We start from the raw sequence: 15,920 nt of genomic DNA, 5'->3' as shown, positions 1-15,920 counted from the left end.
TTGCCATGAGGAAGTAATGTCAACTAACCCTAAGACCCTAAAACAGCAGTAAAAATGATTTAAGCAACTTTACAGCTCAAATAATCCACAGGTTTTAACAAAATAATGTAAGTGCTTTTATAAAATTATAAGCTTCACATTTCTGCCTTTAAACCCTCCAAAAATTGGCCCCATTCACTTCCATTGTAAGTGCCTCACTGTAACCTCCATTTTGCTTTTTTAAAGAAAAGGAGGGACGAGTCGAAATTAATTTTGTGGTAGTCAATATTATGCCACAAATTGATTGAGCTTAACTTGTATTGAACCCGGAATATTTCTTTAACAGTGAATAACCACTTAAATTGTTTCTATTCCTTACACAAAGCAATTGTATGGCTTCAGACAAATTGTAATATAACACACAAATTTTATATAGCGACTACTTTTAGGGTGCTTTTTTGTCCTTTTTTTGGAGCTTGTACGGAAAAGAGCTGCGTGAAATTAATTTGAAAATTCTTCATTTTATTTTCCATTGAATCAGTTACAGCAAACAGGTTTTGAACAACATGAGGGTGACTAAATAATTGCAGAATTTAAATTTTGCGGTGAACTGTTCCGTTAAATAATCAATCTCATCTTCACACGTGATCCGTGCCCTCTTTTTTTTTATTCCGGTTGATGTCAACCCAATCGCTGATGCTCATTAAACATTAACAAGGCTCACGGGAGAGAACAGGACGTGTGTGATCACCCGATTAACCTCCACATAGATGCCAGAGTTTGAGAGAATTCGGGCAACCCTGGTCTGTCTTCTAGGAGGTCTATTATTATTATTATTGTTGTCTCTTTGAAGGCGTGTAATGATAGAGCTCTATGACAGGAGGTAGGAAGGAAGTTGTCTGCCGTACTGCTTAGTAACCATAGTGATGGCGATTAGACCAAGAGTATGTGGAGTCATACTGTACACCTACACAAATTCTTTATAACAAGATGTTTTTCATCCACAAGGTGATATGGTTAACTGTTTTTATTTTAAGAGGTTCAAAGCAGAAATGTGGGTTACTTCCTGTATCTGTGGTAGATTAAAGCAATATGCCACTCCAGGCTGATTTTACAGTGGTTATGGGGTGTCTAAAACTCCTAAACTCCCATAATCAAATGAGTGTAATGCATGACCTCACATGGTCTATTGCTTGTATAAAGCGACAACAACAGCAATAGGTTAAAATACAGCAATGTGCATTAAATAAGCAAATTTATGTGGGTTATTGACATGAAATAAGTTTTCGAAATTTGACATATCCTGCGGTGTGATGCTATATTTTTTAATATATGCTCCTCTATTTTAAACACCATTTTGCTAATTCCTATATAATTACTATGCATGTAGCTTTATGTTGTGTTCTGGTCATTTTGACCCGGATGTTTTTTTTCGTTTTTTTTATCCAATTGGAATAAAATTAACTGACTTTGTTCACATATGGTATCTGAAAAAACACACAAAAATCTAGATCATTTTCTCTAAATTTTTGTATTATTTCACTTTGTTACACTCGTGTTCCCGGTCAAAAATGACCAGCTGTGAATGGAAATGAATGGATTAGACTTCAAAACACAGAAATATTAAGTGTTCAGGAGCATCCCAATCCTATAGATGAGCACATATGTGGATGTGTGTTTGCACACACAAAGTCCTCGGACATGTACACATATGTGCGCGCACACACACACAACACACACACACACAATGTGTGTTGAGCGCACTTTTGTGCATTGTCTTTTCATGTACACTCTTTGAGGATTATTTCAAGATCTACTCATCATATTATGTTGTGTTTGGGCTCGTTTGAATCAGGATAGTCTGCTGTAAGTAACGATATGTCATTGTCTATGTTATATGTATGTTTCAGGAAGTAATAAAGAAAAACATGACTGTAAGGGGGTTCGGTGGAAAGGAGGCGGCGAGAACCGGTTTGACAACTCAAATAATAATTTAATGAACAACTTAAACAAAAACACACAACCATAAACACACACACAGTACAGCTGCCTGTAATTCTCTCTCTCTCTCGAACTGTCGTCCCTGGCCGCCTTTATCCCTCGTGCACCCCATCAGGCTAATTGGGGACCGGGCGTGCATCGTTCCAGCCCGGCCCCGCCCTCCTCGGCTCTACAATGACAAAAAGACACTAAATTTTTTTATTATTTCACTTTGTTACACTCGTTGTGTTCTCGGTCAGAAATGACCAGCTATGAATGGAAATTAATGGATTACACTTCAAAACACAGAAATATTTAGTGTTCAGGAGCATCCCAATCCTATAGATGAGCACATATGTGGATGTGTGTTTGCACTCACAAAGTCCTCGGACATGTACACATACGCGCGCGCACACACACACACACACACACACACACACACACACACACAATGTGTGTTGAGCGCACTTTTGTGCATTGTCTTTTCATGTTCACTCTTTGAGGATTATTTCAAGATCTACTCATCATATTATGTTTTGTTTGGGCTCGTTTGAATCAGGATAGTCTGCTGTAAGTAACGATATGTCATTGTCTATGTTATATGTATGTTTCAGGAAGTAATAAAGAAAAACATGACTGTAAGGGGGTTCGGTGGAAAGGAGGAGGCGAGAACCGGTTTGACAACTTAAATAATAATTTAATGAACAACTTAAACAAAAACACACAACCATAAACACACACACAGTACAGCTGCCTGTAATTCTCTCTCTCTCGAACTGTCGTCCCCGGCCGCCTTTATCCCTCGCGCGCCCCATCAGGCTGATTGGGGACCGGGCGTGCGTCATTCCAGCCCGGCCCCACCTTCCTCGGCTCTACAGTGACAAAAAGTCACAAAAATTTTTATTATTTCACTTTGTTACACTCGTGTTCTCGGTCAGAAATGACCAGCTATGAATGGAAATGAATCGATTACACTTCAAAACACAGAAATATTTAGTGTTCAGGAGCATCCCAATCCTATAGATGAGCACATATGTGGATGTGTGTTTGCACACACAAAGTCCTCGGACATGTACACATACGTGCGCGCACACACACACACACAATGTGTGTTGAGCGCACTTTTGTGCATTGTCTTTTCATGTACACTCTTTGAGGATTATTTCAAGATCTACTCATCATATTATGTTGTGTTTGGGCTCGTTTGAATCAGGATAGTCTGCTGTAACTAACGATATGTCATTGTCTATGTTATATGTATGTTTCAGGAAGTAATAAAGAAAAACGTGACAAAAAGACACTCCTGTATATAATATTTATGTGTGTCTGTGGGAATTTCATACACTAAAACTCAGTCCAGTTTGGCCTCTGAGGGAAACAAATTTTCTCATTGTATTTTACTAATTGAGACATTTCCAACGATATATAACACATGGGTATCTCATCTTTTTTATGATTTTACCAACTCTGAATATAATTGTTGTGATGACAAATTTGCAAATCATGAGAATCAAACAGTTCTTATTTGTCAGCAAATTAAAAAGCATTATTTAAGAATTGGTAGGTAGTTTAGCTATATGCATTGTAAAGTCCAGATTGTAAACTTTAAAACAACACCTATTTTGTTCAGATCAAGCAAGTGGTTATTAATTTATTATATAATTATTATATATTTTTTGGTTTTCCAAAGGGAGTGCCCCCCGCTAGTCCGGTATGAGCTCAGTTCAATGAATCCATTTATCAATAAAAATATATATTTTTTAAAGTATGTTCAAAAAACTATAATTCAATTCAACTATATTCATAATTACTAAAAAAAAAAGTTGATGAAAAGATCAATACAATATCTTGTGATAATATATGCAATACGAGAGATTTATAAACAATCTTAGTGAGCCGGTCACAAAATGTGTTAGCATTAAACTAACAAAGGACAAGGTTTAATAACATCGTATTATAATAAAAAATAAAAAAAAGCATTTGTCACACCGCAGGACCATTTAAAGGAATGTTCCCAACTCAGTCAACATCATTTGTGGCATGAAGTTGATTACCACAAAAATAACTAAAATAACTTTAGAAAGATGTTCAGTCACTTTCAGTGCCTATAACAAACATGTTTTGTAACTCTCTGCTATTAATAATTTGTGTGTGTGTGTGTGTGTGTGTGTGTCTGTAATAGCACTTTTATATAGTGGTCTAATCTTGACCCATGACATGCTGTTATAAATAAAACCGAAGTGGCCTTGACCAGACATCATAACCTCTTATACACATGATTTTAAAAATGAACATAAACTGCTGCTGCAGTGCTGTGTACTTTAGGTGAACAGCGCCCTCTAGTGTTCGTATTTTTCAATGACTGGTCTAATGTGATTAGAATAGTTTGTTTTTACTTGACATTTTCTTTATTTTTATCATGAAAGTGTTCAGAATGGCATAATACCAACTACTTTAATAAAGAAGCTAGTATGCAGTATGTATATTTTACACATCATTCACATTTTTTGTATGCATGGAAAACCCACATGAACTGCTTTATTTGCCAAAACAGACGTGCACATTAAGTGGAATAATGTGGAATACTTTTTTTTTTTAAGTGTAATGTATGAACCAAATCAGCCATGAATTTTGACATCTCTTTACTTTTTCTGGAATCATTATTTAATTATATTGCCAAAAGTTAAGCCACTTTTACACTAAATTGGATGACATTTTTTAAATAACTGTATTCATTTTCAAGATAATAACTGGTTGCCACTGCCTGATTTAAATATGAGCTCATGTGACAACAAGGTAGCATACTGTTTAAAAGTTTGGAATGGCATACTACCATACTACTCATACTACTCTACTACATACTGTTTCTTTTGGCAAAAATAGTAAGAGTAGTATGGTAGTATGCCATTCCGGACCCAGCCTTACTGTTTTTTTTTCTCCCCTTTTCTCCCCAATTTGGAATGCCCAATTCCCAATGCGCTCTAAGTCCTCGTGGTGGCATAGTGACTTGCTGCAATCCGGGTGGCGGAGGACGAATCTCAGTTGCCTCCGCATCTGAGACCGTAAATCCGCGCATCTTATCACGTGGCTTGTTGAGAGCGTTACCGCGGAGACATAACGTGTGTGGAGGCTTCACGCTATTCTCCGCGGCATCCACGCGCAACTCACCACGCGCCCCACCGAGAGCGAACCACATTATAGCGACCACGAGGAGGTTACCCCATGTGACTCTATCCTCCCTAGCAGCCGGGCCAATTTGGTTGCTTAGGACACTTGGCTGGAGTCACTCAGCATGCCCTGGATTCAAACTCATGACTGCAGGGGTGGTAGTCAGCGTCTTTACTCACTGAGCTACCCAGACCCCCTAGCACACTACTGTTTTAAATGTTTGTTGCATACTGTTTCAATGCTGTATGCTATAAGCAGTATATTAGTATTTAATTCTGAACACAGCCAGTGTTTTATGAGTGTGTTGTGTTGTTTCAGGAGCTGTCAGAGTATGACAAGTCTCTTCAGTAACACAGTGTCTCCAGTGAAAGAGGGCTGCTCGCCTCTGCCACGCCGCGCCAGTGCACTTAGCAAGCCCCCATTACGAGCTCTATACGACCTGCTCATCGCTCCAATGGAGGGGGTATGACTGCAGTTACATGTCCTGTTTGGGTAGTCATAGATTAAAGCAATAAGCCATGAGAGAACAATGTTACAGTGAATTTTAGCATGGTTAAGGGGCATAAACAATTCCTAACACCCATAATCACTGTTAAAATGACTGTAATGCACAGTTTCAGGCAGCTTTAGTTAAATAAGGCAGTAAGATATTACAGTAAATATTCATATATTACCGTGTAAAGTAAATGAACATGAAAGGGGTTTTGTAAATCTATGAAGTAACTCTTTCTCTCTCTGTAGGGTCTGATGCACTCCAGTGGTCCGGTGGGTCGTCACAGGCAGTTGATTCTGGTTCTGGAGGGAGATTTGTATCTCATTCCATTTGCTCTGCTGAAGGGCAGCTCATCTAATGAGTATTTGTATGAACGCTTCTGTCTCATCGCTGTACCATCTATCGGCAGCCTGCGAACCACAGCTAAAGTGAGCACACTTACTGACATACTGCTAAACCACACTATACCTTACACGTGTGAACAGACATTATGCATGTTTCACAGGCTGACAAATTATTTTTCTGTCTGTCTGTCATTCTGTCTAACGTTCTATCTGTCTGTCTATCTTTCTGTCTGTCTGTCTTTCTACCTACCTTTCTGTCTGTCTGTCTGCCTGTTTATATATCTGTCTGTCTGTCTTTCTGTCTGTCTGTCTGTCTGGCTTTCACCTACCTGTCTTTCTGTCTGTCTTTCTACCTACCTTTCTGTCTGTCTATATATCTGTCTGTCTGTCTATTTGTCTGTCTATCTTTCTGACTGTCTATATATCTGTCTGTCTGTCTGTCTTTCTACCTACCTTTCTGTCTGTCTGTCTGCCTGTTTATATATCTGTCTGTCTGTCTTTCTGTCTGTCTTTCTACCTACCTACCTTTCTGTCTGTCTTTCACCTACCTGTCTTTCTGTCTATCTTTCTGTCTGTCTGTATTTCTGTCTGTCTGTCTTTCTACCTACCTTTCTGTCTGTCTATATATCTGTCTGTCTGTCTATCTGTCTGTCTATCATTCTGACTGTCTATATATCTGTCTGTCTGTCTGTCTGTCTTCTACCTACCTTTCTGTCTGTCTGTCTGCCTGTTTATATATCTGTCTGTCTGTCTTTCTGTCTGTCTTTCTAGCTACCTACCTTTCTGTCTGTCTGTCTGTCTGTCTTTCTACCTTCCTGTCTTTCTGTCTATCTATCTGTCTGTCTGTATTTCTGTCTGTCTGTATTTCTACCTACCTTTCTGTCTGTATGTGTGTCTGTCCCTCTGTTGTTCTATCTACAGTTTCTATCTTTCTGTCTGTCTGTCTAACGTTCTATCTGTATGTCTGTCTCTGTCGTTCTGTCTACCATCCTATCTGTCTGTCTGTTTGTTGTTCTGTCTATCATTCTGTCTGTCTGTCAATTCTGTCTGTCATTCTATCTGTCTATCTATCTGTCTGTTTGTTGTTCTGTCTATCATTCTGTCTGTCTGTCAATTCTGTCTGTCATTCTATCTGTCTATCTATCTGTCTGTTTGTTGTTCTGTCTATCATTCTGTCTGTCTGTCAATTCTGTCTGTCATTCTATCTGTCTATCTATCTGTCTGTCTATCGTTCCATCTGTCTGTCTATCGTTCTGTCTATCATTCTATCTGTCTATCTCTCTGTCTGTTATTCTATCTATCTATCTATCTGTCTGTCTGTTTGTTGTTCTGTCTATCGTTCTGTCTATCATTCTATCTGTCTATCTCTCTGTCTGTTATTCTATCTATCTATCTATCTGTCTGTCTGTTTGTTGTTCTGTCTATCGTTCTGTCTATCTGTCTGTCATTCTATCTGTCTGTCTGTCTATCTGTCTGTCTATCGTTCTGCCTGTCTGTCTGTCGTTCTGTCTATCATTCTGTCTGTCTATCTCTCTGTCTGTCATTCTATCTATCTATCTATCTATCTATCTGTCGTTCTGTCTATCATTCTGTCTGTCTGTCTGTCATTCTGTGTAACGTTATATCTATCTATCTATCTGTCTGTCTGTCATTCTGTCTAACATTCTATCTATCTTATCTATCTGTCTGTCATTCTTTCTATCTATCTGTCTGTCTGTCATTCTGTCTAACATTCTGTCTGTCTGTCCGTCTAATGTTCTATCTGTCTGCTGTCCATATGTCTAACATTCTATATGTCTGTCTGTCTAACATTCTATCCATCTGCCTTTCTGTCTAACGTTCTATCTATCTGTCTGTCTAACATTCTATCTATCTGCCTTTCTGTCTGTCATTCTATCTATCTATCTGTCGTTCTGTCTATCATTCTGTCTGTCTGTTGTTCTGTCTATCATTCTATCTGTCTGTCTGTCATTCTGTGTAACGTTATATCTATCTGTCTGTCTGTCATACTGTCTATCATTCTATCTATCTTATCTGTCTGTCTGTCATTCTGTCTATCTATCGATCTGTCTGTCTGTCTGTCATTCTGTCTAACATTCTGTCTGTCTCTCTGTCTAACATTCTGTCTGTCTCTCTGTCTAACATTCTATCTGTCTGTCTGTCTAATGTTCTATCTATATATCTGTCTGTCTAACATTTGATCTATCTGCCTTTCTGTCTAATGTTCTATCTATCTGTCTGTCAAACGTTTTGTCTGTCTGTCTAATGTTCTGTCTGTCTGTCTAATGTTCTATCTGTCTGTCTGTCTGTCTGTCGGTCTAACGTTCTGTCTGTCTGTCTAAAGTTCTGTCTGTCTGTCTAACGTTCTGTCTGTCTGTCTAACGTTCTATCTGTCTGTCTGTCTGTCTAACATTCTATTTGTCTGTCTGTCTGTCTGTCTAATGTTCTATCTGTCTGTCTGTCTAACATTGTATCTGTCTGTCTGTCTATCTATCGGTTAGTACATGGTATCATAGTTTAAACTGCTTTTGAAAAAGACCACATATTCATCTTCAGGTCTCTTTGTTGTCTCAGGTTCATCCTCGCAGGACCGGTCCGGTTCTTTGTAATGGTGGAAGTTCTATGGCTGCAGTCATTGGAAACCCTCGTCTCCCACCATCAGTGATGGACCGCTGGCTCTGGGGTCCAATGCCCACCGCTGAAGAGGAGGCTCACATGGTGGCCGACCTGCTTGGCTGTCAACCGCTGGCCGGCCCCGCGGCCACCAAAGAGCGGGTTATGAGCGCGCTCACTCAGGCCGAGTGTGCCCACTTCGCCACCCACATCTCATGGAAGCTGGCAGCACTGGTCCTCACGCCCAGCCAGGACGGGAGCTCTGGACCGGTGGTGGCTGCACCCACTGGGGGAGCAGGAGGTGGAGAGGGTGGAGGGAAATCCAACTACACCATCCCAGAGAGTCTGCACGTGCAAGACGATGCCAGTGATGCAGAAAGTATCTGCGACAGCCCGCCACTGCAGGAGTTTCTGCTCACTGCGGCCGATATCCTCGATCTCAGGCTGCCAACAAAATTAGTCGTGTTGGGGTGAGTAGATGTCTGTTTTTCTGGCAGGTCTGGGCAAAATTAAGAATTTGCACTATTGCAGTTCATAAGTTAGAATTTGAATAGGAATTGGAATTGAACTGGCCGCGCCCCATAGGAAGTTTAATTGGAATTTTGATTGAATTGGTCATGTCCCACAAGATGTTCAATTTCAATTTAAATTGCAATGACAAGAAGAGGTTTTTACTGAATTGCAATTCAAAGAAGTTCAGCACAGTCAAACCAAATTTCATTTGTCTAACAGTTTTGCGTCAAAGTAAATAATTACATAATTGATTTTGACACTTTATGGTTATTTAGTCACTGATTTGTTGAACAGATTTTTCTTTACTGACATGTTTCTCTAAACTATTTCTCTGAGCTAGAGATAGTATTTCTCTGTCTGTCAGTCCCTCCAGGATTTTGCGATCGCAAGAATTCTTGCAAATTCAACCAATCTCCACATTTTTTGCGGTAGCTTGCAATTTGTTATAATTTCCACATATTTTATTTTGAAGCAGTCGCAACATATCTAAATGCAGAGCTGTCATTTGTATCATCTCCATAGTAACAAGCATCTCTTCCTCGTCGTCTCCACGTTACGCGTTCACTATCAAAATCCTTGCCTAGGGGCCTGGGTAGCTCAGCGAGTATTGATGCTGACTACCACCCCTGGAGTCGCGAGTTCGAATCCAGGGCGTGCTGAGTGACTCCAGCCAGGTCTCCTAAGCAACCAAATTGGCCCGGTTGCTAGGGAGGGTAGAGTCACATGGGGTAACCTCCTCGTGGTCGCTATAATGTGGTTCTCACTCTCAGTGGGGTGTGTGGTGAGTTGTGCGTGGATGCCGCAGAGAATAGCGTGAAGCCTCCACATACGCTACGTCTCTGCGGTAACGTGCTCAACAAGCCACGTGATAAGATGCACGGATTGACGGTCTCAGACGCGGAAGCAACTGAGATTCATCCTCCGTCACCCGGATTGAGTCACTACGCCACCACAAGGACTTAGAGGGTATTGGGAATTGGGGAGAAAGAAAAAAAAACATCCTTGTCTAAACCTTCGCGGGACTGCAGACTGAACACATGCCTCATACATCACAGCTAGTGTTTAAACTTCACCCTGAGTGCTGCGAATGAGACACAAAACCTGCGTTTATACACAGAAACCCTAACATTCACTTAAAATCCCCATTAGTTGTGTAATGAAATGTGATTAGAATTTGAAGTGCTTAATTCAGTCGGCTACGAACCTGAAAATGGCAATTTATGCTGAACACTTGTATGCTGAAAATAAATGCTTTACTGATATAAAAAGGTCACTTATACATACAGTATATTTTAAAATATGACAAAAATGGCCATATATGTAACATATTTGTTTGAAGCACTTGTGGAATTTAAATTTGTACATAAATGCTCAAATATATGAACTCTAATTGTATTTGTTTGTATATTGCCATATATCAGATTTCAATATCAGACGATGTAACAATGGCAACAGGCCTAATGAATCCTCATTGTTGTTTTAGTTTACAGATTTATTGCACGTCTGTTTTAAACTTAGACTAAGTCTAAGAAACTACGTTTTCTTGCATTGTCTGAGGCAGAACATTTTAAAACAAAAATAATTAAGGGTCTTCCAATACCCACAGGTTTCACCTAAATGTATGGTAGCCTATGTTTGTGTGTAATTCTTTTTTTTTTCTTGCTAACTGCATATTCAGTTATTGTGCACTAAAATATCACATGTAATTGCATTTACAATGTAATTAACACAATGATGATTTGTGAGTTTTCACTGCAAAACAACTCCAAAAAATGCTGCAAATTGCATCGCAAAATTTGCGAAAAGCAGCAGCAAATTCAGTCATTTTGGGGCGCAAAAATCAGGAAAAAGTGCCGCGAAATCCTGGTGGGACTGGTCTATACATATACATACAGTATATGTACATATATAGTACATCTAGACACTAATCTATCTACATAAGTCAACGAATTCAAATTAAATTTCAGAAATGAACCGTAATTTAAAGGCTTTTTCAATCCAGTTCTGAATTGCATACAACCTTGCTGAACCAAATCAGCATTTACCTACATAACTTCAGTTTATCAGGCCGTATTATGACTGCAGCCACATCCACAGTAGTTTAACAGTCTATTTAAAATAATAGCTTCTCTATTCCAGTGAATTACTGCTCCATGATGTTAAAAGTGTTTATGTCTTCATACCTCTGCAGGTCGTACCAGGAGTCTGACAGTAAAGTGACTGCAGATGGGGTGGTCGGACTAACCCGGGCATTTCTGGCTGCTGGAGCTCAGTGTGTGCTGGTCTCGCTGTGGCCGGTGCCCGTCGCCGCGTCCAAGATGTTTGTCCACGCGTTCTACAGCGCTCTGCTCAATGGCTCTAAAGCTAGCGCGGCCCTCGCGGATGCCATGAAGAGCGTTCAGAGCAGCAAACAGTTCTCGCACCCCACCAACTGGGCAGGTCAGTAGATGCTATGCTTTTCGGAAGCATACTACACATACTATTTGTATTCTTCTATTTGATTGGACTGCCAGTAGTTAAGAATTTTTTAAAAATTCAAAATAAGCATTTTAATGATATAATAACTGGATGGCACACAATGAGTTAAACGTGCAATGTGATAAGGTCATTTGACAACGATCTAGCATACTAACGATTGAAATGTACAGTTTCACGTACTATTTTTAATCAATAGTATGCAGTATGCAGCTCGCTGGTATTCCATTCTAAACAAAGCCATTGTCTTACATACATACTTGCCCAAGTCAGCATAACTTTTTGTTTCTCTCTCCTAGGTTTCTAATGTGTGTCGTTGCATACTACTTTACCGTACTGTTCCTTTGTAGACAGTATACTGCTCAGTATGCAGTATGCTTGAATTCCATTCTGAATGTAAGCTTTAAGAGCTCCATCTTGTTTACATTCCTCACTATTTAAATAATCTCTTCAGGCTTCATGCTGATTGGCTGTGATGTAAAGCTGAACAGCCCCTCGTCTCTGATTGGTCAGGCGTTGGCTGAGATCCTGCAGTATCCAGATAAAGCCAGAGATGCCCTGAGGGTTCTGCTGCACCTGGTGAGAACCGCACATCATATTTACCATGACCACTCAAGTGGTTTATATTATATAGATGATGGGAAATATATATATATATATATATATATATATATATATATATATATATATATATACACACATTGTCAGAAATATATATATATATATCAGTGTCAGAAATTAACTATTACCTAGATTGATTTTCAGGGGCATTTTTTACCTTTATGGGGGCAGAATTTTTCTAACCATTTAAAAGAAACTGTGTCTCATCCGTTTATGACAAATACTCGTTTATGTACTAAAGGAATATTCCGGGTTCTATACAAGTTAAGCTCAATCGACAACATTTGTGGCATTATTTCGACTCGTCCCTCCTTTTCTTAAAAAAGAGCAAAAATGGAGGCCACAGTGAGGCACTTACAATGGAAGTGAATGGGGGCCAATTTTTGGAGGGTTTAAATGCAGAAATGTGAAGCTTAAAATTTTATAAAAGCACTTTCATTAATTCTTCTGTTAAAACTCATGTATTATTTGAGCTGTAAAGTTGTTTAAAATGTTATTTTTACAGTAATTTTAGGGTTTTAGGGTTTGTTGACATTACATCATCATTGCAACAAAGTTGTAAAATATGCAATAACGTTACACAGATGCGGTTAGTAAGCGATTTTGTCACATTAAAATCATGTTTACACACATACTGTTTATGTCTTGTGGCTACACTTTTGAAACATTCACTTCCATTGAAAGTGTCTCGATTTTTGCTCTTTTTTTTTCTTTTTTTTTTTTAAGAAAAGGAGGGAAAAGTCCAAATTAATTTTTGTGGTAATCAACATTATACCACAGATTTTGTCGAATGAGCTTAACTTGTATTGAACCCGAAATATATCTTTAATAAATGTTTTATTAAAACAAATTGAGAATTATTACCTCTTACCCTAATAATTAAATTGCCATCAATTCAGATTTTATGCCATAATATGTATATCTAAGACTATGATAGAACATTAAGAACTATATCAGATGTTACAATAAAACAAACAAACATAAGAATTAATTTCAAGGGCATTTTTTACACCCACATTTTGAATTTCAGGGACAGTTTTGTCATTTTTGGTGGCATTTTGGCCTCAAGCCCCCAGATTTCTGACACTGATGTGTGCATTTACACACACATATATATATATATATATATATATATATATACACTGTATGTTAGGGCTGTCAATCGATTACAGTTTTTAATCAAATTACTTACACGGTGTGCCGATTAATTAATCAAATTAATCGCAATTAATCACATATGTAAATATTTGCTGAGAAAGCCCCTCAAATAACAATAATTAAATATACAGTATAATGATTAAATAATTACAAATAGCTATATTTAAATAATTACTAATATATATATATATATATATATATATATATATATATATATATATATATATATATATATAAAATAAAAAATAGTATTCATATAATTAAAATGCATTACATTATTGTTACAGAGGAGTTAAGTATTGATAAGACAATTCAAAGAGTGGCTTTAGAATCCAAAATATTGTTTTATTTTTATTATTGAACATAAGCCAATCATTGGCCTATAGTTCACAGCAATCCATTTTGCAATTGAATTTGTGAGGGCTTTTCTAAGGATGCATCAATGTACACCTGCGTCAGATGGATGCTTTTGGAGCGTCTCACTTTGGTTGCGTCGCATCATAAACATACCGTATTTAGGTCGCTGTGTCAAGTTAAACGTAGTTTAATACTTAGAAAAACAAGTCTTGAGATCCCTAAATTCGGATTTGCACTCCATCAAGCTGTGTTTTGAACGCAAGAACGCGTCCTCATGTTGTGTTGTCTGCTCTTGGTAAGTGTGGTTTGTTCTCTGTATAAGCTGCACGTTGCCTATACAGCAAGTTTAGCTTACTGCCCCCTGAAGAAAACAGGTGGTACTACAAGCTTGAATTGCTCTGGCAACTTTCTTATAATGGTCCTGGGACATGATTAATTGTTTTAAAAATATTTGAACACATTATCTTTTATATAATTAATTGCACGGAATTAACACATTAAATCGACAGCCCTAAAATATATATATATACACACACAGTATATACACACATCTTATACACTTATAAATACACTTTAAATAGCAAGAGTAATATTTCCACAAGTTACTTAGATTCTGAGGCAGTGTCAGTACAAAGAGTCAAACGATTCTACTGACTTGTGAAGATCTCTTGATAACTACTAGTCCAGTTAGGTTCAAAGAGCTTGATATTACTCATCAAAGGGATAGCTCACTCAAAAATGTAACTTCTATCATGTTGTTCCAATCTCATATGACTTTCCTGACACCCATATGACGTCCGTTGCGCATTCATGAGTGCATGACAGAAGCTCGTTTCCACTGGCATACATGTTTTAGTGCTAAAATCAATGCAAGTTCTCACGTCAGTGTTATGCAAAAGAAAGAAGGTCATACGGGTTTGGAACGTCATGACGGTGAGTAAATGATGACAGAACTATTCCTTTAAAATACACAAACAAAAGAATATACTGTATGTCTCACCTCTGCGTCTCAATGGCTCCCCCAGGTGGAGAAGTCTCTTCAGCGCATTCAGAACGGCCAGAGGAACTCCATGTACACGTCCCAGCAGAGTGTGGAGAATAAGGTGGGGGGTGTGCCAGGCTGGCAGGCGCTGCTGACCGCGGTGGGCTTCAGATTGGACTCGGCCGGAACGGGTCTACCCGCGGCTGTGTTCTTCCCCACAACAGACCCTGGAGACAGACTGCAACAGTGCAGCACCACCCTACAGTCACTGCTGGGTACGACACGCTGTCTGATGCATACTGCACACAAAAATGGCAGGGTGCATATCTTTACGATGCTTAGTAGCATGCAAACTGCATACTTTCTAAAGCAATGCTTTCAAACCGAGTTTTCAAACAAAAGCGGAGTAAGTGTCTATAATAAACTGCTGAAAGTCAAAAGTCTGGGTGTGCTAGTTAGGAAAAGTAAAACCTTTAAACCTGAATTTTGGGTGTTTTCAGGTTTGCCTCCACCTGCTCTGCAGGCGCTGTGTAAACTGATCACCGCCTCAGAAACCGGAGAACAACTCATCAACCGGGTGAGACATCACATATCAAACACTCCCTTTTTTACATTCAGTAAGCCAACTGTCTAAGCTTATGCGCCTGTTTTAAGCTTGTCTGTGCTGATATTTTTGCTAATGTTTGCTTTGTTAACCACGTTAAATCCTAAATCCTCTTTCCTTCTCTTTTTCTAACCATACCATTAAAGGCTGTTAAAAATGTTGTGGGAATGGTAAGTGCTTTTAACTAATTATAAGTGTCTGCTTTTAACTAATCAACTAACACACTGCTGTAAACTTTAAACAGTATTTGGCAACCCATTTTACATTTGTATTGTGACATATATCCAGAGAAAAATATCTAGGCTGGGACTCTATTTTACCCATTGAGAATTCATTAGAATAAAAATAGTGGGTGATTAGCGGTTGGAGGGAGAGGGTGAAAAGTAAAAGGGCTCGGTGAGCAAGAAAAGAAAGACGCTTCAGAGGCGAACAGCATTACGCCACAAATGCTGTCGATTGAGCTTAACTTGTGTTGAACCTGGAATATTCCTTTAAGAAAGTACATTTTCATGTTGGCTTCAACTAATAAACTAAAGAGGCAAATTAACATTAACAATGTCCATTAACTGTTTATATATATATATATATATATATAAATGTTGTTAAAATTAATAGAATAATTATTCTAAAAAG

At 38.5% G+C, this 15,920-nt stretch overlaps 1 protein-coding gene across 2 annotated transcripts in view; it reads left to right on the top strand.

The window, feature by feature from the left end:
• LOC127433692 (tetratricopeptide repeat protein 28-like) overlaps positions 1-15,920 on the top strand; it is a 383,729-nt gene that overhangs the window by 363,640 nt on the left and 4,169 nt on the right. For both annotated transcript variants that reach the window (XM_051685795.1, XM_051685796.1), the window contains 8 exons: positions 5,446-5,590; positions 5,869-6,048; positions 8,539-9,047; positions 11,282-11,529; positions 12,020-12,144; positions 14,727-14,958; positions 15,184-15,260; positions 15,434-15,457. In XM_051685795.1, the coding sequence (XP_051541755.1) occupies positions 5,446-5,590; positions 5,869-6,048; positions 8,539-9,047; positions 11,282-11,529; positions 12,020-12,144; positions 14,727-14,958; positions 15,184-15,260; positions 15,434-15,457 (1,540 nt within the window). The remainder of the gene's footprint in view (positions 1-5,445; positions 5,591-5,868; positions 6,049-8,538; positions 9,048-11,281; positions 11,530-12,019; positions 12,145-14,726; positions 14,959-15,183; positions 15,261-15,433; positions 15,458-15,920) is intronic.

Source organism: Myxocyprinus asiaticus, chromosome 43, assembly GCF_019703515.2.
Source record: "Myxocyprinus asiaticus isolate MX2 ecotype Aquarium Trade chromosome 43, UBuf_Myxa_2, whole genome shotgun sequence".
NCBI classification, from domain to species: Eukaryota; Metazoa; Chordata; class Actinopteri; order Cypriniformes; family Catostomidae; genus Myxocyprinus; species Myxocyprinus asiaticus.
The sequence above is the reverse complement of the archived record's forward strand: the minus strand, read 5'-3'. Positions and strand labels throughout refer to the sequence as shown.